At 40.9% G+C, this 26,050-nt stretch overlaps 1 protein-coding gene across 4 annotated transcripts in view; it reads left to right on the forward strand.

Annotated features, from left to right (window-relative positions):
• The window catches only part of ABCA1 (ATP binding cassette subfamily A member 1), a 151,150-nt gene that overhangs the window by 112,402 nt on the left and 12,698 nt on the right, over window positions 1–26,050 (forward strand). For all 4 annotated transcript variants that reach the window (XM_077475186.1, XM_077475187.1, XM_077475189.1 and 1 more), the window contains 17 exons: window positions 1,132–1,226; window positions 1,321–1,353; window positions 1,482–1,587; window positions 2,890–2,964; window positions 3,292–3,461; window positions 4,074–4,251; window positions 4,385–4,500; window positions 4,644–4,788; window positions 4,934–5,057; window positions 9,943–10,072; window positions 10,945–11,065; window positions 11,618–11,680; window positions 13,270–13,376; window positions 17,215–17,356; window positions 20,563–20,697; window positions 22,171–22,274; window positions 22,465–22,557. In XM_077475186.1, the coding sequence (XP_077331312.1) occupies window positions 1,132–1,226; window positions 1,321–1,353; window positions 1,482–1,587; window positions 2,890–2,964; window positions 3,292–3,461; window positions 4,074–4,251; window positions 4,385–4,500; window positions 4,644–4,788; window positions 4,934–5,057; window positions 9,943–10,072; window positions 10,945–11,065; window positions 11,618–11,680; window positions 13,270–13,376; window positions 17,215–17,356; window positions 20,563–20,697; window positions 22,171–22,274; window positions 22,465–22,557 (1,937 nt within the window). The remainder of the gene's footprint in view (window positions 1–1,131; window positions 1,227–1,320; window positions 1,354–1,481; window positions 1,588–2,889; window positions 2,965–3,291; window positions 3,462–4,073; window positions 4,252–4,384; window positions 4,501–4,643; window positions 4,789–4,933; window positions 5,058–9,942; window positions 10,073–10,944; window positions 11,066–11,617; window positions 11,681–13,269; window positions 13,377–17,214; window positions 17,357–20,562; window positions 20,698–22,170; window positions 22,275–22,464; window positions 22,558–26,050) is intronic.

A 26,050-nucleotide genomic window follows, 5' to 3' on the forward strand; every position in this document is an offset into this window, starting at 1 on the left:
TGATAATTTGTGAATTCTTTAAAACTAAGTAAAGTGAACTGTTGAGTGATAATGAAAAGTGGTACTTGGCATCCGTGTTTATTGCTTATTTAAAAGAGAGAAAAAAAAATTTCTGCCAAATTTTAAAAAATTAAAGTAGCCAGGCTGCCATGCTGATCTTGTGGATGGAATACATTCTTAGGTAGCCCATAAAAGCTGATGCATCTATCTAGTTGAACGAAAATAACGGACCCGAGTCCCCATCCACACCCTCAATGAGGATGGATTAATCTTCCCCTCTGGGCTTTGCATTATGACATAGGGGAAACTTCCCTCCCTTTAGAAAACACTAATCAGCATTGCAGGCCATAGCCTGCGGTACTGGCTGGTGAAAATCCAGCAGGGCGGTTGTACAGAAGTCGATGGATAGAACTTCCCTGCCTATACATGAATCGAAACAGTAGGGTGCAATTGAAGAGCTCTCCTTTATTTTACACAGGTAAAAGTGAAAAACCGCAAACATCATCTTAATAGAAGGCATATGCCTATAATCTAAGGCTAGGTTTCCACTAGTGCAACCTTTCATGCGATTTGGGACTGAAAAGTCGCATTACAAGTTGTACCGCATGATTTCCAATGAGTACCGTTCATATATGTGCGACTTCAAGATGCAGCTACTTCAAAGTATTCCCTGCACTGCTTTGGTCCCACATTGATGCGACTTGAGGTCCATGGACCTCAAGAATATACAGGCATTGCTTCAAGCCGCGGCAAAAAATTGCGGCAAAATCGCGTGACTTTGGAGACGCAATAGTGGAAACATAGTCTAAGAGTGAATGTTATACTGCTGTTTAATGCAACAGACTATTGTGGATATCTGCATATAGAGTATAGAATTGCATGCACTGTCATTTTTTTTAAACAACATGTGTTATGATATTAGATGTTTGATAAGTATTGTAATCTGTTTAATTCAATGTAATGGGTTTGAGTTGTATAGCTGTTTGCAAGAAAACACAGAGCCCAAAATATCAGCTATAGGTACTATATGTATAAATTAAAGATAAATCTCTGCTAGACATAGTACACAGACATACAGAACAATGAATTTAGTGTGTAAATTATTCTTATATTTGTGTTCTTTTTAAATAGAAAGTACAAAACACATCAGACATCTTGCAGAATCTCACAGGCAGGAACATATCTGATTATCTTGTGAAAACATATGCACAAATCATTGGAAAAAGGTAAGTGTTGTCTTATTTGTAAGTAATGACATTTTTGCCTTACAAGATCACATCATTTTATCGTTTATTTATACATTTGTATCTTTTCTTCTAGCTTAAAGAACAAGATCTGGGTCAATGAGTTCAGGTATGTTTTTGATCATTAGGTGTTCTTCATCAGACTTTACTATAAAGTTAAATGATACAAAATGATCTCTATGTAGACATTTGATCCTATATAGATTTCTGATTTGCCTAAATTGTATGGTTTCCTAGGTATGGAGGTTTCTCTTTAGGGGCAAGCAGTTCCCCAGCACTTCCACCAAGTGAGGAGGTCATTGCTTCCATTAGACACATCAAAAGACGCCTGGACCTAGCACAGGTAAAAAAAAAAAACGCCTGCATTGTTCTGAGTCAAAAGATTTGTTGAGGCCAGCTTCCCATTTTTGAATGTGAGATGGCTTATAGTCATCAGGTGTAGTGTTCAATGTAGAGTATATTTGAGAGGGAGTGTGTCTTATTGGGCCCATATCAGAACATAGCTTTTTCAAGGAGCATAGAGCTTGTTGAAACACATGTGGGTGAGTGACTGCAGTATCTGGAGGACTCTTCTTGCATAAAGGATGGGAATAGTTTATGCATAAAACCCATTACCCTTTGGTATACTTAGGAGAACTCCAACACCACGTCTTATTAGGTTAAATCTTCCCATCTCGATTTGTTACGATCAACGTGGTCTTACGATGCTGTTTACTGCTGTAACACTTGCTTAATTGTCGTAGACTCTGAATTCTTTACCTAAATAAAGAATTAAAGGGGAAAAAATGGCAAACTTCTGGGAGTTGAAACTGTAATTTCCGAGAGGAAGTTTGCTTAAAGATTTATGATTCTGCTTAATTGGTATCAAGAATCTTTGAAGGGATCACAATTGTATCTAAATATTGGGTCGTCTTGTGCAGCATTTTAATATCCTGGGGAGCACAGAAACACAATGATTATATTTTGTTTGATTTTATTGTATATACATGAAGAAATCAAGACACCAAAAGTAAAATACTAAGAGAAAAATGTAAAGGTTAACTCTAGTCAAAATAATTGTTATCAACATTTCCAGCTAAGTAACTTTGTGACCAGCTTTGACTTCAACAGCAAATAATTAAAAACCTAGACTTTGCTTTTAAAACATTTGGTTATGGTTGATTCTTAAAAGCAAAAGGGTCATTCTCCCATAGCTTAGTGCATGTGGGGAGGCTATGCTGACTTCCATCATCCAAGCATGTGCAAGCAAAAACAGTTAATGGAAAACTCCATTGCAAAATGCAAATTCCCTTGCAAAGTGAACATCCCATTTGCACTTAGCAAACACAAACCCCTACTGAGTCTAACTTCCTAAGTCAAGCTCCTGGTTATAGTCATTTATACGCACATTCGCATTTCAGAATTGTTTTCAAGCTTGAGAAAGCATTACATATTATAGACTTGTTATTTTCTAATAAAAGTTGAAGGCTACAATACAGCATACATTAAGGAGTTCTGATTTCATGCTGGAAAAAATCATAAACATGACATTTGATTTTATAGCATTTCTTAGTACACTGGCCCTGTACATTTCAGGTTTTACTAGAAGTAAATCTGAAATAATTATATCTGAAATTGCATTTTTGTGATTTTCTTGTTTATACAGAATGGGGCTGCCAACCGTTTCCTTGATAGCTTTGGGGTCTTCATGAAAGGACTAGATGCAAAGGATAATGTAAAGGTATGTGTGTATGGTTTTTCTTTTGTCATCTTATCATATTGCACTATACAGTATAATTGGGTTATTGTGAATGAGTTCTACAAGCTATACAAACAGTTCGGAATGGGTGTAACTGCTAAAGACCAGTGGTATGCAGTACGATATCCTCACCTCTGCAATGGGCATACTATGCATGCTTTTTGCTTGTTGTATGTGAATGAACTGTGCACATGCTTTACTTCTTTGTTAAGAAATAGATGGTGTATTGTTTAATGCATTGTTTTACATATATTAGAGTTTGTGTGGACTTTTTGGAGTGGTCTCATATCAACATTGCTGTTATTACAGGTGTGGTTTAACAACAAAGGCTGGCATGCTATTACTTCATTTCTTAACGTGATGAATAATGCCATCCTGCGCTCCAAGCTACCTGAAGGAAAAAATCCTGCCAAATATGGGATCACAGCTTTTAATCACCCACTAAATCTCACTAAAGAGCAACTTTCTGAGGTTGCACTGTAAGTACCAAATCACAAGTCTTGAAAGATATATATATATATATATATAATATTTTTTTTTTTATATTTGCTATTACTAACTCCAGGCAGATACATTTATGTATAAAAAATCTATAAGTTACATCCATTTAAAAAAATAAAAACGGTTATTCTTAAATGTTGTTCGTTTTAATGGATACATTTGTCCAGATATTGGCCTTCTGTAATATCTTATATAACAGTGCAGGGAGAATGGGTGGAAGCTGACAGGTCAAGAGAACATAGTGAGCAGGGGTTTCCAACTTCTTTTTAGCCAGCAGGCTATGTGTTTGTTCAGGACCATGATGTGCTATTGCTGCAGTGCTATCTGACAGGGATTCCTGAATCTGAAGGCTGATTGGACAGATTCAGATTTATTGGTAGTAAACATTTTCCATATATGGTTTTTCAAATGGTTATTTGGCTGCTTGCCTGGAGTACAGCTTTAACATTTCTAAATACCAGTCCCTCCCTCCCCAGAATCCACAATCTGCTTCAAATGTATTACTATCTTATTACTTTATCATGCATTTATATTTGCTATTCTATTATATTTACTATTATCAGTTACATATGGTTTATGTTCTTGCTCAGGATGACCACATCTGTAGACGTCTTGGTTTCCATCTGTGTCATATTTGCCATGTCCTTTGTGCCAGCCAGTTTTGTGGTTTTCCTGATCCAGGAGAGAGTGAGCAAGGCCAAACACATGCAGTGCATCAGTGGAGTAAAACCAGTTATCTACTGGTTAGCCAACTTCGTATGGGATATGGTAAGAGACTAAAATGATTATCTGAAAAATAAACTTTTATTTTGGGTGTGACGTATATTTTAAGTTAATTTGTTAACTTATTAGGATGACTATGAAAAGGTATAAACCCTGTTGATTTTGTTTTCTCTTCTAGTGTAACTACATAGTGCCAGCTACACTGGTCATTATAATATTCGTCTGCTTCCAACAAGACTCTTATGTATCTTCTTCCAATTTACCCGTCTTGGCCCTTTTGCTTCTGCTTTATGGGTGAGAAATTTGCTTCATCATTTACACATATGGTTTCTTTACATTTTAGGAACTCTGAAATATTATTGTTCAAAGTTAGCTGTTAACAAATTTGAATTTTATTTTTAACATGAGAGACAACGTTAACTGTCTTTATCTCATAGATGGTCCATAACCCCACTGATGTACCCAGCTTCATTTGTGTTCAACATCCCCAGTACAGCTTATGTAGTGTTGACTAGTGTTAATCTATTCATTGGGATCAATGGCAGCGTGGCCACATTTGTGCTGGAACTTTTTACCAATAATGTAAGTAATTATGCTTTCTGGATTTTTAACCAAAGCTAAAACTGCAATTTCTTTTAACAGCTTCAAAACTGATTTAGGATTATTTGTACTTAAATCTATACTATACATGGCTTTAGATGACAGAATTTTTTTTTTTTCTTATTAGAAACTAAACAACATCAATGATATATTAAAGTCAGTGCTGTTGATTTTCCCCCACTTCTGCTTGGGAAGAGGACTTATTGATATGGTGAAGAATCAAGCCATGGCAGATGCTCTAGAAAGATTTGGTGGGTAGTCTTATTGTCTATTTAAATTAAACATAAGTATATGAAAGCAGATATCACTATGACAGATTAGATATCCCTGTATGTCTTTCTGTAAGCAAGTCTGAAGAAGCAGCAGTATAACCCAACAAATTTTATATATATATATATATATATATATATATATATATATATATATATAATGTGTGTATGTATGTGTGTGTATGTATGTATTTAAGCAACCCACTTGCCCAGGCTCTTTGTCGGTTCCAGTGTCGGTTTCAGTGTGCAATTTGTTATGTCAGCAGGCCGACTCTTCAGCTCACTTCGTGTTCGTGAGTCTGTTTTTCCCCAAATACAGTGTGTTGCAGGCAGTTACTTATTCATAGCTTGTCATTCAACTCTCACTCGCAGTCACAGGTAGGAGTCGTTACTTTGCATTCGTATCATGTCCTAATTGTTGCCATTCATTGTATCCCCCATGTCGTGTGTTCAGTTCCCGACACGGAACTTACGAATCATTCATTCACGGTCCCCCCCTCCCCCAAATCAAGTTATTTTATGTGCGTCATGCACGGCGCCACACCACACTCTTCGGATACACTGCATATACCCGCTACAGACTGATTTGGACCCTGTTGTGCGGCCATTGTCTCATCTTTTGTCATGTAAATTCGTAGTCACTGGCAATGTCACCCATACCATGTGTTCGGATCCCGCAGTGGAACTTACGAATCATTTGTACGCACTTCTCTCACTTCTCTTCCACACCAAACTTTGTTGTATTGCCTCGTGCAAGGCATCTCGCCACACCCTCCCAATAAGTTGAACTCCCGCCACAGTCCGCCGCAAACTACTCACATGGCTCACTGTTGCAGATAAAATTTGTTACCACATTCTTTATGTCGTATGAATTTGTTACCATTCATTGTCTCCCATGTTGTTCATTAGTTCCCCCTACGGAACCTACAATTTGAATGGACGTTGTCCTTATCCCTTATACTGCCCACTTAAGGGTACGGTAAGCTGCCAAACAAGCCAGGTGTTTCTATCCTTTTCTCAGTAACCCAACTAACATTCGTTGAGACCCTGCAGCCAGGCAAAACCGTCTCAGCAGCCTTACACCCTTGTTGAGACCCTTGTAAAACGCAATATCCTCTCAGCAAACCTCTCACTCATCAGAAAAAAAAAAAAAAAAAACCTGGCCATCACGCAATCTTAGCCCAGCAACCCAACAACTGTTGAGACCCTTGCAACCACGCAAAATTGCCTCAGCAGCCTTACACCCTTGTCAAAAGCTTGCAAAATGCAACATCATTTCAGCAACCTCGCACTCATCAAAAAAATTTAAAATAAAATAAAAACTCCCTTTACCACCACGCAATCTCGGCCCAGTAACCTGACACCTGTTGAGACCCTTGCACGCACTCTCAGCAGCCTCACACTCATCAAGACCCTTGCAACTACGCAATATTGTCTCAAGACAAACCTCATACTCTATTCATCAAGACCCTTGCGACTTTGCAAAATTGTCTCAGCAGCCTGACACTCATAGAGATCCTTGCAACGCGTAATACTGTCTCAAGCAACCTCCAACTCATCAAGACCTTGTGACCACGTAGTCTTGCCCCAGCAACCTGACATTCATTGAGACCCTTGCAGCCAGACAAATCATCTTACCATGTTTCCCCGAGAATAAGACCGTGACTGTCGATGATGGCTGCAATATAAGCCCTACCCCCCAAATAAGCCCTGGTTAAAGTCCTTGTAGGTCTTATTTTCAGGGAAGGGCTTATTTTCGGGGAACTAGGGTAGGGCTTATTTGGGGAGTAGGGCTTATATTTCAGCCATCACCAACAATCACGATAGGTCTCATTTTCAGGGAAACAGGGTAGCAGCCTGACACTCTTATTGAGTCCCTTGCAAGCGCAATATTGTCTCAGCACCTCACACTTATCCGAGACTCTTGCAAACACAATATCGGCTCTGCAAACCTGACACCCATTGAGACACTTGAAGTCATGCAATATCGTCTCAGCAGCCTGACACCTGTTCAGACCCTTGAAGCCATACAAAATTGTCTTAGCAGCCTGACACTCATTTGAGACCCTTGCAAAATGCAATATCATCTCCGCAACCCCTCACTCATCAAGACCCTTGCAACCACGCAATATCATCATAAAAAAAACGAAAAACCTCATACTCATCGAGACCCTTGCAACCACGCAATACTATCTCAGCAACCTGACTGAGACCCTTGCAACCATGCAATATCGTCTCAGCAACCTGACACTCATTTGAGACCCTTGCAACCACGCAATATCATAAAAAAAACTCATACTTACCAAGACCCTTGCAACAACGCAATACGGTCTCAGCAACCTGACTGAGACCCTTGCAGCTATGCAATATCTTCTCAAAACAACCTCATACTTGTCGAGACCCTTGCAACCACACAATACCGTCTCAGAAACCTGACTGAGACCCTTGCAACCACGCAATATCGTCTCAGCAACCTGACTGATACCCTTGCAACCATGCAATATCGTCTCAAAACAAACCTCATACTTATCAAGACCCTTGCAACCACGCAATATCATCTCAAAAACAAACCTTCATACTCATTGAGACCCCTGTAACCACCCAATATCATTAAAAAAAAACTCATACTTACCAAGACCCTTGCAACCACGCAATACCATCTCAGCAACCTGACTGAGACCCACGCAACCACGCAATATCGTCTCAAAACAACCTCATATTCGTCGAGACCCTTGCAACCATGCAATACCGTCTCAGAAACCTGACTGGCACCCTTGCAATCATGCAATATCGTCTCAAAACAAACCTCATGATCATTGAGACCCTTGCAACCACACAATATCATCTCAAAAACAAACCTTCATACTCATCGAGACCCCTGAAACCACGCAATATCATCCCAGCAACTTGACACTCACTGACACCATTGCAACCAAGCAATATTGTCTCCAGTAGTATAAAACACTTCACGGCACACACCTATGTGCAAACCAGCATACAAACTAACTTGTAAACACACCTCAGTGACACACAATCAGCCACACAAACACGGCACCCAGTTGGCCATTCATCTCCAGTGGAATGCGGACCACTCATCTTTTCTCTCTTTCTCCCTGAGGTTAGTTCAGATTTCCATCAACCAGGCACACCACCGGCATATCTAGACAGGTTGAGAATAGTGTTCATCAACCTCACCGTGCCCAAAGTCATGCATAAAATGGTAGGCCCGGCACACTACGTCACCTTCTTAGCTGTCACTTTGGAAACCAGTGCCATACAGGCTAGCCTGCCTCCCGACAAACTAGCCCGTACCAGGACAGTTATCCACGACTTCACCCAGTCACAAGGGTGCACCATGAGGCTGTTGCAATCCTTAATAGAGATGCTGAACTTTGCAATGAGGATTATTCTCCAAGGACGGTCCTTTATAGTATTCTCAGCCCATGCAGTCAAGTCCCTCCTATGGGAGATACAGAAGCACCAACCTGTAGTCAGTGGCAAACACCTACCTATCACAAGTGCCCTCTTCTGAAATCCTTATTCGTACTCTGTTTGGGGCTTTGCCCAGCCTAGTCATCCAAGCGGCCATCTACCAGGCCTTCTACGGTTTCCTACGACCTAGTGATCGTTATCGTCTCCGGCAGTCTGACACTGCTCCGACGCCACCTGACTTGCTTTCTGAACCATTATACCCTTCATCTCACAGTCTGCAAAATGCAACAAACCGGCCCCAGGGTTTTACCATATACAGCACAAATCCTCAGGAAGAAATGGCACAAGCCTTCACCCAGCTGGCTCAATAACCACAAGAATCAATTAAGAGTTATTCCCCTATCTGAGTCTTTTGCCCCCCTTTCTTGGCATACTGACTAGGCACACTTCAGGTCTATTTTTGTTGTAAGTCCTTGTCACGTGTTTATGTGATCCACATCTCTCTCGGTCATAGGTCACAACCATAAATAAGAAGGCCAGTATGGTGGCCTTAATTTATGGGAGCGATTTAGACATTAATGGCTGTGTGTTGAGTTATTTTGAGGGGACAGCAAATTTACACTTTTATACAAGCTGTACACAAACTCCTTTACATTGTAGCAAAGTGTCATTTCTTCAGTGTTGTCACATGAAAAGATATAATAAAATATTTTACAAAAATGTGAGGGGTGTCCTCACTTTTGTGAGATACTGTATATGTATGTAGTCTGCTTGTAAGTAATATTTGCAATTTATATTTGTCTTATACCTTTTTCCATTTACTGTATACTTGGTCCATGTGTACAAGCGAAGTACCATATTTGCTTGCCTTTATTGAAAGGCCCTTATAATATAATAATATTTATAGGATAATAAACACTGGACCAGTCCCAGGTAGGCTGGGCAGTGACGGTTACCTGGTTGTATTTTTTCCTTTTTGCTGCACCCAGTGGGACGATGCAGTAGTTAATTATGTTGGAAAATACACTTAGCTCTTAGTGGAGGAGCAACATCATTATTGTCCTCTTGGCTTATCCAGTAACAAATTATTTTTTCTAAGTGTTTCTCAGAAATGCTAATTGTAGTGTGATATGTAGAATTGTTGGAGAGAGCCTACAATGCTGTGTGCTTTTAGGAAAATGCCGAATGCCAGACATCTGAAAATGTTTACATCAAAAATAATTAAGGGTGAATGTTACAATATTGTCCCAAAATGTATGCTTAAAAAATATTGTACATTTCCCATTTGTCAGCAGCACACGATAGAAGTGTAAGATTCCTAATAAACCTAGTAGGTAGATAATTGAAAATTCCTATATCCAGCTTAATTTATTCTATTACACTGCTTATCTAATATTATGGGTTGACTGATTTTGGACATGTGCCCTTGATACAGGTGAAAACCGTTTTGTCTCCCCCATGTCCTGGGACCTGGTTGGGAGGAATCTGTTTGCCATGGCTGTGGAGGGATTGGTTTTCTTCATTATAACCCTGCTTATCCAATATCGTTTCTTCATTAAACCAAGGTAGGTCATTATTTCTAAAAAAATTTAAATGTATGCAGTGATCAACTTTATTGCTTTTGCACAACCGTTCTATTAGCACAAAAGAGCCTACTTTTTATGTAGTTGCATGTTCAGCTTGTCCAGGGCTAACCAAACTGTTTGTATTCCTATTTCCTACACTTGTCCTTGTATGACTAAGCTTGTATGCACTATACACTTGTATAGTAAGTAATGGCAATACTAGCGGTAGGAGACAAGCAAGAAAACAGTAGCTAAAGTCAGAGTCGTAGCCTGTAAGCACTATCTGTCTGTTTCCTTTTTAAATGTCCACTTATCTGTCATTCAGTTTTACCCTAGATTCAGTTACTCACCTACCTAGCAGATCCAGTGTTGTCCTGCTGCGATCTGGTGCAGCAGCCTGGGTCCCATGCTGTCGTCTTGGTCCTCCACAGTCATTGGATGTCGGCTGCCTCTTCGAGGTTCAGGCAGCCGACATCCAATGATACGTGCCAGCTGTGCCAACCAGCCACTGTGAACCTCCACTCCTGCAGCCTCCAAAGATAAGTTACATAGTATTCTAGGAGGCTGATAGGCCAGAAACATGTAATTCCTGGCGATTTGTATTGTGTAGGAGGAAGGGATCGCAGGGAGCTATGTAGAATCTGGGGGGTGAAGGTCCACTTTTACAGGTCAGCTGTTATGCAAAGCATTTTTGCGGGCAAGGCTTGGGGAAGTGGGGGAACATTTTAAATTTTAAAAGGAAAGCATCTGTTGTTAATAATATATATTGAGGCTGCAATTGTCATGCTAATGTATCTTCCATTCTGGCTAGTCATTGTCAGGCACTTGCAATAAAAAAAATAATACACAAGGCACTGCTTCTATCTCTGCAGACCTGTGACTGCAAAGCTTCCCCCAGTAATTGATGAGGATGAAGACGTGGCGAGGGAAAGGCAGAGGATAATAAATGAGGGGGGCCGGAGCGATATACTGGAAATCAAAGGACTGACGAAGGTAGGACATGCTCATACTGGCTGAGTTATGATGCTGCTCCCTTTGGCTGACTTAAGATCAGTATGTTACCTCAGGCACATGGCAAGCATCACACCTGCCTCACATCACACCATGGATTTACCCCCTCAGCGCTGCAGGGAAACTGAAAATATTTTAGATATCTAGAATTTTTCAAATAGGGCATACAATGATAAAATTTAGAAAAAAAGGCACTGATTTAGAATTTATTGTAAGTAAATGTTGAAGAGCTTTTTTTTTTTTTTTTTTTTTTTTTTTTTTTTAATCGGCATTAGCCAGTAGCCTAGTATGTGTTGTATGTTGCAATTAGAGTCTGAAAAGTCATGCTGGAACTCCTAGTTCTGCTATTTTGAAAATACATTTCAAGTTGTCATTATTAGGATTATTTATTAACAGTGCAATAACTACTTACAAAGTGTAGGAGCTCAGTGTTACAGTATAGTAGATGCAATTTTATATTACATACAATAAAGTTTAAATATAGCATAGTTGGTGCATATTATGTGTTTTCTAAATAAGACTTTTCTCTTTTAGATCTATAGAACAAAGAGAAAGCCAGCTGTTGACAGACTGTGCGTGGGAATCCCTCCTGGAGAGGTAGGAACCAGGCTATAAATGATTAATAGCCCAATCCATTTTCTTTTTAAAAAATAGAATTAGCAGAGAAATGGTGTCATACCTTCCTAACTTCTGAAAGGGGTTAGAGAGACAGTACAGCACCAATTATTTTAGGAGAAACACTGCTCAGCATTCACATTTTTTCTATACATAAGTAAAACACAAAGAACATCAGTTGTCCATTTTAAAAATGCATGCATTGTATGTGTTTAATCACTTCCCGCCTGGTCTATAGCAGAATTACGGCTGGGCGGCGGTTCCGTTATCCTGACTGAACGTCATATGACAGCCTGAGCGTGCCCATGGGGGCGCACAGCTCTGCGATCTGTGGTGCGGTGTGTTAGGTCTGACACACAGCCACACCGATCTCAGTAAAGAGTCTCTGACGGACACTCTTTATCACACGATCAGCCGTGTCCAATCACAGCTGATCACAGTGTAAACAGGAAAGAGCTATTTATTGGCTTTTCCTCACTCGCATCTGACAGTAGAGGAGAGCTGATCGGTGGCTCTCCTGAAAAGGGGGGTCTGCGCTGATTAATTATCAGTGCATGCCCACAATGGATGGCCACCAGTTACGCCACCCTGGACCACCAGGGATGACAATCAGTGCCCAGACAGATGGCAATCAGTGCCCATCAGCAATGTCTGCCAGTGCCAGTGCCATCAGTGATGTTCATCAGTGCCACCCATAAGTGCTCATCAGTGCCACTTATCAATGGCTATCAGTGCCACCTCGTCAGTGCCAGCTCATTGGTGCCAACTTATCAGTGCCCCCTTATCATGCCGCCTCATCAGCGCCCGTCAGTGAAGGAGAAAACATACTTATTTACAAAATTTTATAAATGAAACAAACTTTTTTATTTTTATTTTCGGTCTTTATTTGTCTAGCTAAAAAAAACACAGAGCTGATCAAATACCACCAAAAGAAAACTCTATTTGTGGGAACAAAATGATAAAAATGTTGTTTGGGTACAGTGCAGCATGACCGCACAATTGCATTTAAAAAGTGACAGCACTGAAAGCTGAAAATTGGCCTGGGCAGGAAGGGGGGGGGGGGGGGTGCCTGGTATTGAAGTGGTTAAAGAATAACTTGCGTTTTGTATAAAAGAATAAAAACCGCTCATACTGACCAAATTGTATAATGTTTCTGGAGAACATTACTAACCTAAAATGCCAACATCTTACTAGCCATTATAATTCCTATATGTCTTTTCTTTTTATTAGAGTTACATTTGAAAATGAGCAAAGCAGTCATTTAAAGGGTAGGCACTATAAAAAGTAGAAGGGTCTAAACATGATAAACATAGGTAGACTTTTTTTTTTTTTCATTCAACCCAGTGGGCTTAATGAAAAGAAAAAACTGAAGAGCTTGTGGGGAGCATGCTGTTCTACCTATGCGATGTTACATAGGCACAGTAATCTTCCCACTGAGCTACTGTGTCCTCCTGACCAGGGGTCCTCTACAGCTCTTTCTCAAGCTAGAGAAAGATATACATTTTCAGTAAAATGTAATTTTGAACTTATTGTTACTTGATAATAGAGCTTTGTTTTTGTATTACTTTTAGTGCTTTGGACTGCTAGGAGTTAATGGTGCTGGTAAAACCACTACTTTCAAGATGCTCACTGGAGATACTGATGTGACTGCTGGGGAAGCCTTCCTGAAGGGTCACAGGTGAGTAAGGATCATATCTATGAAACCAACACAGCAGTATAAACAGGGTCATCTTTAATATTGACTGGACCCTGAGCTTACATTTTCTTGGGCCCCCTCTTCAATTCAATTTCGCTCTCCACATGCTTTGAGGCATACAATAAATAGCAGCTAACCTCAAACTCAGTTTACTGAATCAGATCAGGCAGCAATTGCAATTGGTTGGCAGAGGTTACGGTGTATCATTACCGCTCACTGACTGGCTGCTACAGCACACATTATGGCTCACTGTTTATTTTCTAGAGGTTACAGCACATGACTTCTCCTTGTTGATTGGTTGCTAAAGATTACTTTACATCAATACTGCTCACTGATTGAATGCTAGAGGTTAATGGACATCTATACTACTCACTAATTGGTTGCTAGAGGTTACTGCACATTATTACTGCTCACTAATTTGGTTCCTAGAGGTTATTGCATATCCTTACCGCTCAGTGATTGGTTGCAAGATGTTAGTACACAGCATTACTGCTCACTGGTTGCTAAAGGCTGCAGCACATCATCTCCTCACTGCCTTTACACCATGGACTGGGGAGGTGAGGGGACCCATCAATAGACAGAAAACTCCTAGGAATTCTAGGACTCTTGGAATCAGTGCCAATGCTGGGGGATCGGGGGGATTGGATGGGATTAGTTAGGGGGAGATTTGTACTGACCACCAATGTAAGGTGACACTTTACACCAAACACCAATGTTAGGGGGTTTTACACTGGCCACCAATGTATTGGGGAGTTACACTGACCACTAATGTAATAGGAGCATTCACAGTAACCGCCAATGTAAAGAAGTATTTACACTGGCACCCTCATGCATCGGCTGAGATGTGCGTATTCACATGCACCAGAATTCAGGATGGCACCTTGTTCTTTTAAGGTAGGGTTCCACCTCCAATTTGCTTACTTTTGCAGAACAGGCTGATGTTAGGCTTAATGACTATAGTTGTAGGCAGGACTTTCATGCTTGCCCCATTACCTTCCCTGTGGGCAGCATTCAGCAGAAGTGATGGTAGATATGACTTCAGGGGGACATGATATACATATGAATGCCGCCGCTATTTACATATCAATGCCGCAGTCCGTGAATATTTACATATGAATGCAGCCAATATTTACATATGAATGCAGCCACTATTTACATATTAATGCAGCCACTATTTACATGTTAATGCAGTCACTATTTACATACCAATGCAGGTTATTTACATGTAAACTTAGTCATCTGTACATGGCAATAGGGCGGAGCTGGGCAGCAGCAACAGAACGTTACACTGAGATATCGGGACGGGACTGAAACTTCAAGGGAATTTAAACTGGGATAGTTGCCAAGTATGAGGCAGATGCTTTGGGCCCCACAACAAGGATGGGGCCCAGGGTAGCTGCCCCCTTAGCCCTGCCTTAAAAACGGTCCTGAATATACAGTGTGGTTATCTGTATATGCTTACATTTTGTTTAATTGCAGTAGAGAATAGGGTATGTTTGGCAATGTTTAACCACTTGCTTACTGGGCACTTAAACACCCTTCCTGCCCAGACCAATTTTCAGCTTTCGGTGCTCTCACACTTTGAATGACAATTACTCAGTCATGCAACACTGTACCCAAATGAATTTTGTGTCCTTTTTTTCCCACAAATAGAGCTTTCTTTTGGTGGTATTTGATCACCTCTGGGGTTTTTATTTTTTGCGCTATAAATGAAAAAAGACCGAAAATTTTGAAAAAAAACGCATATTTCTTTGTTTCTGTGACAGAATTATGCAAATTATTAATTTTTTTTCATAAATTTTGGCCACAATTTATACTGCTACATATCTTTGGTAAAAATAACCCAAATTAGTGGATATTATTTGGTCTTTGTGAAAGTTAGAGAGTCTACAAGCTGTGGTGCGAATCGCACAAAATTGATCACATCTGATGTACTGGTGGCCTATCTCGCTTCTTGTGACCCAAACAAGTCAGGAAAGTACAAATACCCCCCAAATGACCCCTTTTTGGAAAGTAGACATTCCAAGGTATTTAGTAAGAGGCATGGTGAGCTTTTTGATGTTGTCATTTTTTTCCCACAATTCTTTGCAAAATGAAGATTTTTCATTTTCTTTATTTTTCTCCACAAAATTGTCATTGTAATAGGTTATTTCTCTCACGTGGCATGTGTATACCACAAATGACACCCCCCAAAAAATTCTGCTACTCCTCCTGAGTATTACAATACCACATGTGTGGGACTTTTTCGCAGCCTGGCCACATAGAGAGGCCCAACATGCAGGGAGCGCCATCACGTGTTCTAGGAGCATAAATTACACATCTAACTTGTTGACTACTTATTACACTTTTGAAATACCAGGACAATGACACGTGACACTGATGACAGATGGCACTGATACGTGGCAATGATGACACTTATACGTGGCACTGATGACACGTGGCACTGATGACAGATGACACTAATATGTGGCACTGATGACACGTGGCACTAATACGTGGCACTGATGACACGTGGCACTAATACGTGGCACTGATGACACGTGGCACTAATATGTGGCACTGATGACACGTGGCACTAATACGTGGCACTGATGACATGTGGCACTAATACGTGGCACTAATACGTGCCACCGGTGACAGATGGCACTAATACGTGGCACCAATGACACGTGACACTGATGACAGATGGCACTGATAAGTGGCATTGATGACACGTGACACTGACAACAGATGGCACGTGACACTGACAGGTGGCACTGATGACAAATGGCACTGATACGTGGCACTGATGACAGATGGCACTAATACGTGGCACTGATGACAGATGGCACTATGTGGCACTAATAACACGTGGCACTGATGACAGATGCCACTTATACGTGGCACTGATGACAGATGGCACTGGGGACAAATGGCACTGACAACAGGTGGCACTGGGGACAGATAGCACTGCGGGCAGGTGGCACTGGGGTGGGGTGGATTGCACTGGGGTGGATGGCACTGGGCGGATGGCACTGGGGCGGATGGCACTGGGGCAGGATGGCACTGGGGCGGATGGCACTGGGGCGGATGGCACTGGGGCAGGATGGCACTGGGGCAGGATGGCACTGGGGCAGGATGGCACTGGGGGGGGGGCATGGCACTGGGGGGGGGGGGTGGCACTGGGGGAGGATGGCTCTGGGGGAGGATGGCACTTTTTATTAAACTTTTTTTTTTACTTTTTTTTTTTTTTTTTTTCTTTTTTACACTGACGGCTGCTGCAGCCGTTCTTCTCTCCCCTCTCACACGCTGTCTGTGTGAGGAGGGAGAGCGGCGCTGAGAGATGATCTCATATGTTTACATATGAGATCATCTCCCATTGGACACGCCGATCACGCTGTAAACGGCCGCTGTGATTGGCCGTTTACAGCGATCTGTGTTTGCCTGTCCCCGGGGGACACGGCAAACACAGAACTTCCGCGATGCGCGCCCGCGGCGGCGCGCATTGCGGAAGTAAACACCAGGCCGTCCAGGGACGGCCAGGCGTAGGAAGCCGCCCGCCCTAAGGCCGGCATTCGGCTATAGGGCGGGCAGGAAGCGGTTAAACAAACACCTTTATGGGTTGGTCAATACAAGTCATATAGTCCTTTTTCTAAGTACTTATTACATCATGAATAGCTGTGCAGCTAACAGAGCAGAACAACAAAAAAACTATTCTTGTAAAGGAGTGACGTGCATGTAACATGAATTTTAGTAAGCGCGTTGATAAGTTTGCATCGTTGTAATGAAAATGTAATAACGGAATATATGGATAACTGAATAGTTTACCTTTGTTTTGCAGCATCCTGTCTAACATGCAGGAAGTCCATCAGAACATGGGGTACTGTCCACAGTTTGATGCTATTAATGAGCTGTTGACAGGAAGAGAACACCTGGAGCTTTATGCTTTACTGCGTGGTGTACCCGAAAAGGAGGTTTGCAAGGTAATATAAATCCTTAAAGATAAAACAGTGGGTATCTGTAATAATTGAAATGTCCATTTTTTTGGTGGCAACCTTACCTCTTGGGTAGTGGTTGAGTTTTTTATTTTTTACGTATACTCTTTCCCAGATCAGAAGTGTCAGGCTATAAAGCCATTCTATCTTGTACTTGAGCTGATAAACAGATACCTGAAAATTGTCATATACCAAAGGTGCTATCAGGATTAAAAAATACAATTTTATCTCATCCAGCAGTCCATCCAGAAGGTTCAGTATCAGCCTTGCACTCAGGCAGGAGAGCATAGGTGTTCACAACCTATTGCATTAGGGTGTGCACCCCAAAGCCTAAACACATATGTGTGTGCATGTGTATATATACTGATGTCAGTAGTGCAGCGGACGGTTTTAGGGCAGAGACTGGCGTGAGTAGGTTAGTGGATGGTGTCAGTAGTGTTTATTTTTATTATTTTTTTTAGGAGCCCCGTTAGGGGGCTTTGGTGAAATATCAGAAGTCTAAACAGGGAGACTCTGTGCCACACAGGGTGATTAGGGTGTGCCCAGGCACATCTGGCACACCCTGTGCGCTCACCTATGCAGGAGAGTCAGCCTTTATGGTGTGACAGTGGGCTGAAATTTCTGCTCCAGTAGGGAGATATTATAATTCTTTATGTGAGTAGATATGACTGCAGTGTGAGAGTAGTGATTTAGACTTTTACAAATACCAGGTGTAAACACACTGATGGTTCTAATTAGCACTGCACCAATATCAATATCGACTCTACATGTACTCATGCAAATGCTCCGATACTAAAACCGTTACCTTCAGACTCGGTTCACATGTGTGCAGGCTAGTTTACAGTGCGATTTCAAAGCCCGGTTCAGTGCAATTTTGTTCAGCGGTTCTGGTGCGATTCCATTGAGAATTGTAGTGTATGAGAAGTCGCACCTGAACCAGACAGGGCTCTTTTTCAAACCGCATTGCGGCCAGCCCGCAAATATGTGAACAGGCTATGAAAACTCACTGAAACGTGCATGAAAACTGATGTGCACGTGAAATCTGGGCAGTTTTCCCATCAGATTTCATGCACATATGGTGTGACTGAGCCCTAAAAAACTGTCACATGACACTAAAAATAGGTATTGGTATCGGTATTCATACTCAGTCTTAAACAATGGTGTTGGTACATGGGACTGCAGACAACAAATGGAGCACAGAATAAAGACAAGAACTTAATGGTGGAGGTAAAATGGCCACGGCCTTTTATTATTGGTATATATTTAAAACATAACAATTCAATAATAAATAACGCTGTTATAATCAAATAATAATAATCTTACTCATAACAGACCAGTGAAAGAATAACCCAGCCACTAGGACTTGGGTTGCCATACATAAAATCATTTTTATTTTAACTGTCTCCCTTTCTAGTAAATGAAAGGTGACCAAACCACATAACAGTTAGGCCTCAGAGGGGAGCTCACAAGTAGGAGATCTTGAGATTGACAGATTGGGACCCCGGGAGCTGCCTTATATAGGGGGGGACCCCCTTCTAGAAGATTTCAAAAGATCATGTGACCTGACCTTCCAGACTGTTCCAAAAGATCAGCTGACCTGAACAGGTAGGCTGACCCTATTTGACCTTTCCTGACAGGTGATTAGCTGATTCCAAAATCCTAACTCCACCCATCTGCCTAGAGAAAAGGGGAGCCTGGAAACTGCTCAGCTGTCACAGCCCCATGAGTTTGAGGGAGTCTTAAAACCGACACCTCTTACTTTCAATCCTACAGTAGTTCTAATATTGACTGTGGTTAACCTCTTCTCGACACAATGGCAGCGGTGGGCAAATGGGCGTACCTGTACGTCCCCTCTAATTGGTGGGGCTAATTGGCGTGTCGTACAGCGCGATCGTGCCCGCGGGCCCCACGGACTCTATGTCTGCCGGTGTCCCGCGATTGTGTCAGAGCCGCAGAATGGGGAGATGCCTATGTAAACAAGGCATTTCCCTGTTTTGCCTAGTGACATGACAGGGATCTACTGGTCTCTGTCATCTGGAGCAGTGTTCACTGTCATGTCAGTGGTAGCCCACCCTCCACAGTTAGAATCACTCCCTAGGACACACTTAACCCCTAGTGTTTAACCCCTTCCCTGCCAGTGCCATTTACAGAGTAATCAGTGCATTTTTTATAGCTGCGATCGCTGTATAAATGACAGTGGTTCCAAAATAGTGTCAAAAGTGTCCAATGTGTCCGCAATGTGTCACAGGTCAAAGATCGCCGCCATTACTAATAAAAAAAAAATAATAATAAAAATGTTATAAATCTATCCCTTAGTTTGTAGACTATATAACTTTTGTGCAAACCAATCAGTAAACGCTTACTGCGATTATTTTTTTTTTTTTTTTTACCAAAAATATGTAGAAAAATACATATCGGCCTAAACTGAGGATAAAATAGTTTTTTTATATATTTTTTTGGGGATATTTATTATAGCAAATAGTAAAAAATATTGCTTTTTTTTTTTATAGCGCTAAAAATAAAAACCATATAGGTGATCAAATACCACCAAAAGAAAGCTCTATTTGTGGAGAAAAAAGGACATCAATTTTGTTTTGGTGCAACGTCGCACGGCCGCGCAATTGTCAGTTAAAGCGACGCAGTGCCGAATCACAAAAAGTGTTCTGGTCAGGAAGGGAATAAAATCTTCCGGGGCTGAAGCAGTTAAACAAATACTGCATGCATTACAAGACTTTTTTTTTTTTTACCCTGTATTTTTTTTAATAGTTAGATTGTGTGTGTGTAGCAACTGGCACTGAATCGCATTGAAAACCAGTGGCTCTTTTCTTTGTGCCTGGGAGCTCTATACTCTCCATAGAGACGTGCCTTACCTACTGAACTGCAGTGCCAATGTGTGAGATACAGCCTGGCTAGATGGCACATTTCCTCAGTTTTGCATGATCCCGGATGGCACGCTGTCAGTGTTAATAAATCTCACTTTTCAGACAAAGCCCCTAACCTGAATCACACTGGCAAAAACTGTATAACCAATTTTTGTTTTATTTTACATATAAGATATTTAATTCAATTATTATTAGCATTGGTTTATGCATTGTCTGACCAGATAAGCAAGTGTGCTGTCTTTGAATATCAATGTCTTGGCTTATTCCCAGCAGCTCCAGGAATTCTGACATTGTCTCTGTGTGTTACATTAGGTTGCTGAATGGGCAGTACGGAAGCTTGGACTAGTGAAATACTCTGAGAAATGTGCAGGGGGCTACAGTGGTGGGAACAGGCGGAAATTATCCACTGCTATTGCCTTGATCGGAGGACCACCAGTGGTGTTTCTAGTAAGTAAACTTTAGCTGTTTCTAATACACTCATAAATACTAATACACTGGATACCTATTCAAATGAATTGTTTGATTGCATCCTCACTTTACTTCACTTTGAAATATCGAAAGGAGATTGTACAGAAGTTGTAAAATCAGTTTCTAACATGTAGGGCCTACTCAAAGGAGCATTAAACTCAAAAGCAAACATGTATTATATTGTACTTACCAATTCTTAGATGTGATGGCTGTATTAGTTTTCTTTTTTAGGCTTTCTTTCAGCTAGTAATGCTTGTGTTTTTCAAAAAGAGCAAGCTCTCTTGCAGTTAGAGGGTTGAGACAAATCATTCAACACTGACAGAGGAGCTTTTCAGCTTGTAGTTATTTATGTAAAACCCTTATCCAAAAAGGAAAATAAAACAGTTTGCAATAACTGCTTATAAAGTAGCAGCTGCAGATGTAATGAAATCTACCAGTATATCTACCTTGTTTCCCTGAAAATAAGACCTAGCATGATTGTCGGTGTTGGCTGCAATATAAGCTCTACCCCCCCCCCCCCCAAATAAGCCCTACCCTGAAAATAAGACCTACAAGGACTTTAACTAGGGCTTATTTGGCAGGTAGGGCTTATATTGCAGCTATCACCGACAATCACGCTAGGTCTTATTTTCAGGGAAACAGGGTAGGAAACCCCCCCACTGAAAATGTTCTGGTCCAAAAGGTGCCCCCTGTGCCCATTCATCCAGAGTGGAGTCACTCTACTACAGGAGATGTGTTACTGGCCAGATCATCTGGTGAAAACAGTGTGGAAAATGCCTAAGAAAAAAAAGAAAACAAATCCAGTCTCATCTTATGATTGCTTATCTGCATTTTTGGTTATGGACTTAATACCGCTTTAAAGCATAGTTAATTGTGGCTTACTAGTCCTTAGATATGGTGTCTGCATTAGCTTTCTTTTTTCAGCTTTGTTTTCCTTTTTTTCACCTGGTGAACTACCAGTAGCACACTTCCTGTTTTAGGGTGATAACGGTTGCTCAATGTAATGTAACTGTATGGAGGAGCAGCACTGTCTGCCTAGACTTGTATAATTCTCCTGCTTCTCTTCTTTATAATGTACAGGGGACATGGGCACTGCGATCTGTGAACCAATCTGGGGGTGTCATTAACATTGTATTGACACCTGCAGCGTTTCACGGCTAAGTTCACCATACGTATCATACTACATGTTGCACCCATATTCAGGGTGTAACATGTTACAAATGTGCATTTGAGGGCAAAGGATTTACTTTCCTTCTCCTGTTTGTGCTCATGGTAATTGGATGGTGTAGGATATGTACTTCTATGAGTAAATTTTATTTGTACAGTCTTTATACTGAAGTAGTGACATAATGTACAAACCATATGTGAAAGTGAAAAAGATACATACAAATAGAATGCTAGCTTTACAAGATCTGTACTGTCTTTAAAATAAGTTCCTATGTTTTTAAACAGGATGAACCAACTACAGGCATGGATCCTAAGGCAAGGCGCTTCTTATGGAACTGTGCCCTAAGTATCATTAAAGAAGGAAGATCAGTTGTACTCACATCTCACAGGTTTGTGCTTTTGTTTGTGTAACTAATCAAAAGCAGAAAATGACATGGAAATGTACTGTATACCGTATATAGAAATGTATGTGTGCATATATATATATATATACATACACACACACACACACAAATATGTCTGTGTTACAATGATATTATTGTGATATAATTGTAACATTTTATTTATACTCTTTAACAGTATGGAAGAATGTGAAGCTCTCTGTACAAGAATGGCTATAATGGTCAATGGAAAGTTTAGGTGTCTGGGAAGTGTACAGCATCTCAAGAACAAGTAAATAATTTTCTTTTCTTATGAATCTTATGATTTTTGCACCAAGTATTCCTAAAGGTTTAGATCGGCATAAACTTTGTCGTGTTCCCAAGTATTAGGCCTCATGCACACTTGTGGTCAAAAATGCTGTTGGTGTTTGAGCTTTTATTTATTTTTTTATGTTAACCTATGTGTCAAAAAAACATCACTTGCTCACTTAAGAGAGGGGCGTTCTGGCATAAAAAAAAAAAAGAAAGTGTGTAAACATGTCTAAACGCGCGTTAACGCCAGGTGCTTTTAGCAGTTGACCGTTTTTGTTTTTTTATTTCAGTGAAGAATGAATAAGTGCCCAAGCGCTTGACACACATAAACGCAATAAAAAAAATGTGGCTTAGGAGCATTTTTGCAGCTGCTTTTTTCCTGCCAAGTTTAGAAGAGCCCCAGTGTGCATGAAGGCTTAAAAGCTTAAGCAGCCCATAAAACCAAGCGCATTTCTTTTCTGCAATCACGGACAGTGTTGACAGGGGAATTCCTCCTGCCGAGTCATTGTATTCTCCTGGCGGTGAAAGCTGTCCCCGCTGGCAGACGACAGTGACTATCGCTAGTGGCTATAGCAGCCGCTAGCGATAATCGCATGCAAAATCTAACAGGCTGGTTGTATCCAAGTTGATCGATCAGTCTTCATTGATCATGGTTTGAAGGCTGGCCTTACAGTTGGAATCTTGGCTGGTTCAGCAGGCATCAATGGATGGCTGTACTTCAAAGCTTCATAGAAGTTAATTCGATTTTCAAGATTGAATTAAGGCCAGTCAGACACCAAGGTAATTTGTTGCCTACAACCATGGTTTGCAGGAAAGAAATTAATGGTTTGAATCCTGGCTGGTTCCTGCTGAACCGGCTGAGATTCGAACCGTGTATGGCTGGCCCTAACACCTTATATTGCCCCAAAATGTGCTAGGAATAAGGACTGTGTACAAAATGCAGTTAAAGCTGATCTCCATGTCTCATATAACTTTAAATAGCTTGTTTCAATCAAGCTGGTCGAAATGAACTATTTACTTCACTAACGGCGCGGCTGTGAGGGCTGTATAAACTTTATTTAGCCTTAGCTACATATAGCACTGTGTTCCGGAAGTGGGATGAGAACTTCTATCCCACCGCTTCTTCAGGAGATTAGTCCACAGAGGAGGAAGCAGTAGATCGCAGGACCCATCGGTTTCCTCCCACGGCAGATGCGGGGGATTGTAAAGGACTCGTTTGGACTATATTATCCAGTGCACACCACCCATGTTCATAGAAGGAGCTCGAACAGGGCAACACCATAGTAGCCAAAGAATACAAATGTAATAGTCCTTTACGATCCCCCGCATCTGCCGTGTGAGGAAACCGAACAAATATGTGCCTTTGCTTAGGATAACCTCCGCCCGTTAACCACGCAAATAAAAGGCGCTTAGCATTAAAGAATATGCTTTCTACCTGGGAGTTGTGGAATTTTAAGCAGCTGTTCTAAAAGGTATTAAATCAATAAAACCACTAAAAAACATTAAACAAAAATCTGCAAGGTGGATGGATAAATCAATTCACCCGTAGAAAAAACAGCGCATAATACTCAATAGAAAAAAAGAAATTGTATGCAAATTGTGCTAGTGCAACCTATTGTTCTATGGAAAGAATATTTCTATCTTCCCAAATGTAGCCATACAATCACAATATTGTCCATGAACACTGTCCATATATCTAAATTGTACTGAGTACGTAGGATAGTTACAGGGAACAAGTTGAAACAGGATATCTATTTCAGTCCATCAACCGACCATAAAATTAAAGGCTAAAACTAAAACAAAATGTCCTGGTATAAATCAAGAGGAGTGTACGATGCAATCCTTCCTTAACATGAAAAAACAGTGATCCCGAATTTGCTGGGGTACAATCTCAAGACTGAAGTGACCCCCCCTTAGTAATGCTCTTACCAGATATGCCTGGTTACATAGGCTCTTCGAAAATACTCCTCATCCGCTCGATTTCATCCGGTTCATCTGTGCTAGGTAATACACGGTCGGATGTGCTTGGTTACACGGGCTCTCAGATGTTACTCATCAGCTGGATCCCATCCACTGCATACACGGTCGGATGTGCTTGGTTACACGGGCTCTCGGATTTTACTCATCGGCTGGATCCCATCCACTGCATAAGTGCCAGGTGATTCAAGATCTCCGAAAGAAGCAATTACGGAAAACAAACATAGCGTAATACTGTCTTATAAAAACACGATTTATTTAAGTAAAAATGTTGCACTCACACAAAGTTAATTCTTTAAAGCATTGGTTCACTCAACGTGCATAGTTCTTAGTAACAGTCTCAGGGGAAATAACAGCATCAGCCGCTAATGGCCGTCACCACTTAGTAGCTCACGGTTAAAGCTGTGCGTCTCTTCCTCCCTCCTGTCAGTTCCTCTATGCTGCGAACGTGTGCTACCACCCTGACGCGTTTCGTCGTATTGACATCATCTGAGGGTGGGGGCAATCAGTCCTGACTACACTTTAATACGTGCGGTATTAACCCTTCGTGAACATGTATAAATGTATAGCGGTTAATCCACCTATATTATGTACGCTGCTCTCTTTTACAGAATACCTGTCAGAGGCTTTCATAAACGATGTTTTTGAGGGAACCATTTCATTACACAAATAGGTAAAAAACGAAATATTAAGAATTATAAGAATTCAAAAAATAAATTAAAAAAATCCCAAAAATTAGATTAAAACAGCAGGAGAGATGAAAACAAAATTACAGATAAAAACCACAAACGATCTTATTCCCCTCACACATTATACCATTATGGCCATGTCGGATTTCTGATAATGTACTAGTATGCTAACAATCACGATGTTTACAAAATCCGGCGCATATATCCCAATCACTTGTGTTTCTTTAAACGAGAGGATTCCCATCCCGTTGATCTGGATACTCTAAGTTTAAACGATAAGCTTTATTGCACAGGAAATACCGGTACATAAAGAAAAGGAATCCGCAACCTTTTGTGGCCTGTCTCCTGTTTTTTCTAATAATAAGATCAAGCAACAGCCTCAACTGCCACTGACTTATATTATCAAGCTCTTCATGCAGATAGAGGCGAGCCGTCCATCACAAGCCTCCCATTGAAACCATCGCTGATACGATGAGTGGGCTATACACGATACGATCTCTGTGATGCGACGGGAATTTTTTATGACTATTATTGGCTGCTTCCAGTGCCGCCATCCTCAATCTACCTTACATGCGACGTTGTAGCTTATGTATTGTACATGTATATGTGGCATTATATATTTATGTGGCTAAGATAAAATATATTTAAATATATTTTATCTTAGCCACATAAATATATAATGCCACATATACATGTACAATACATAAGCTACAACGTCGCATGTAAGGTAGATTGAGGATGGCGGCACTGGAAGCAGCCAATAATAGTCATAAAAAATTCCCGTCGCATCACAGAGATCGTATCGTG

The sequence above is a fragment of the Lithobates pipiens genome, unplaced genomic scaffold (genome assembly GCF_037356315.1).
Source record: "Lithobates pipiens isolate NorthernLeopardFrog02 unplaced genomic scaffold, aLitPip1_a1.2 Scaffold_13, whole genome shotgun sequence".
Taxonomy (NCBI): domain Eukaryota; kingdom Metazoa; phylum Chordata; class Amphibia; order Anura; family Ranidae; genus Lithobates; species Lithobates pipiens.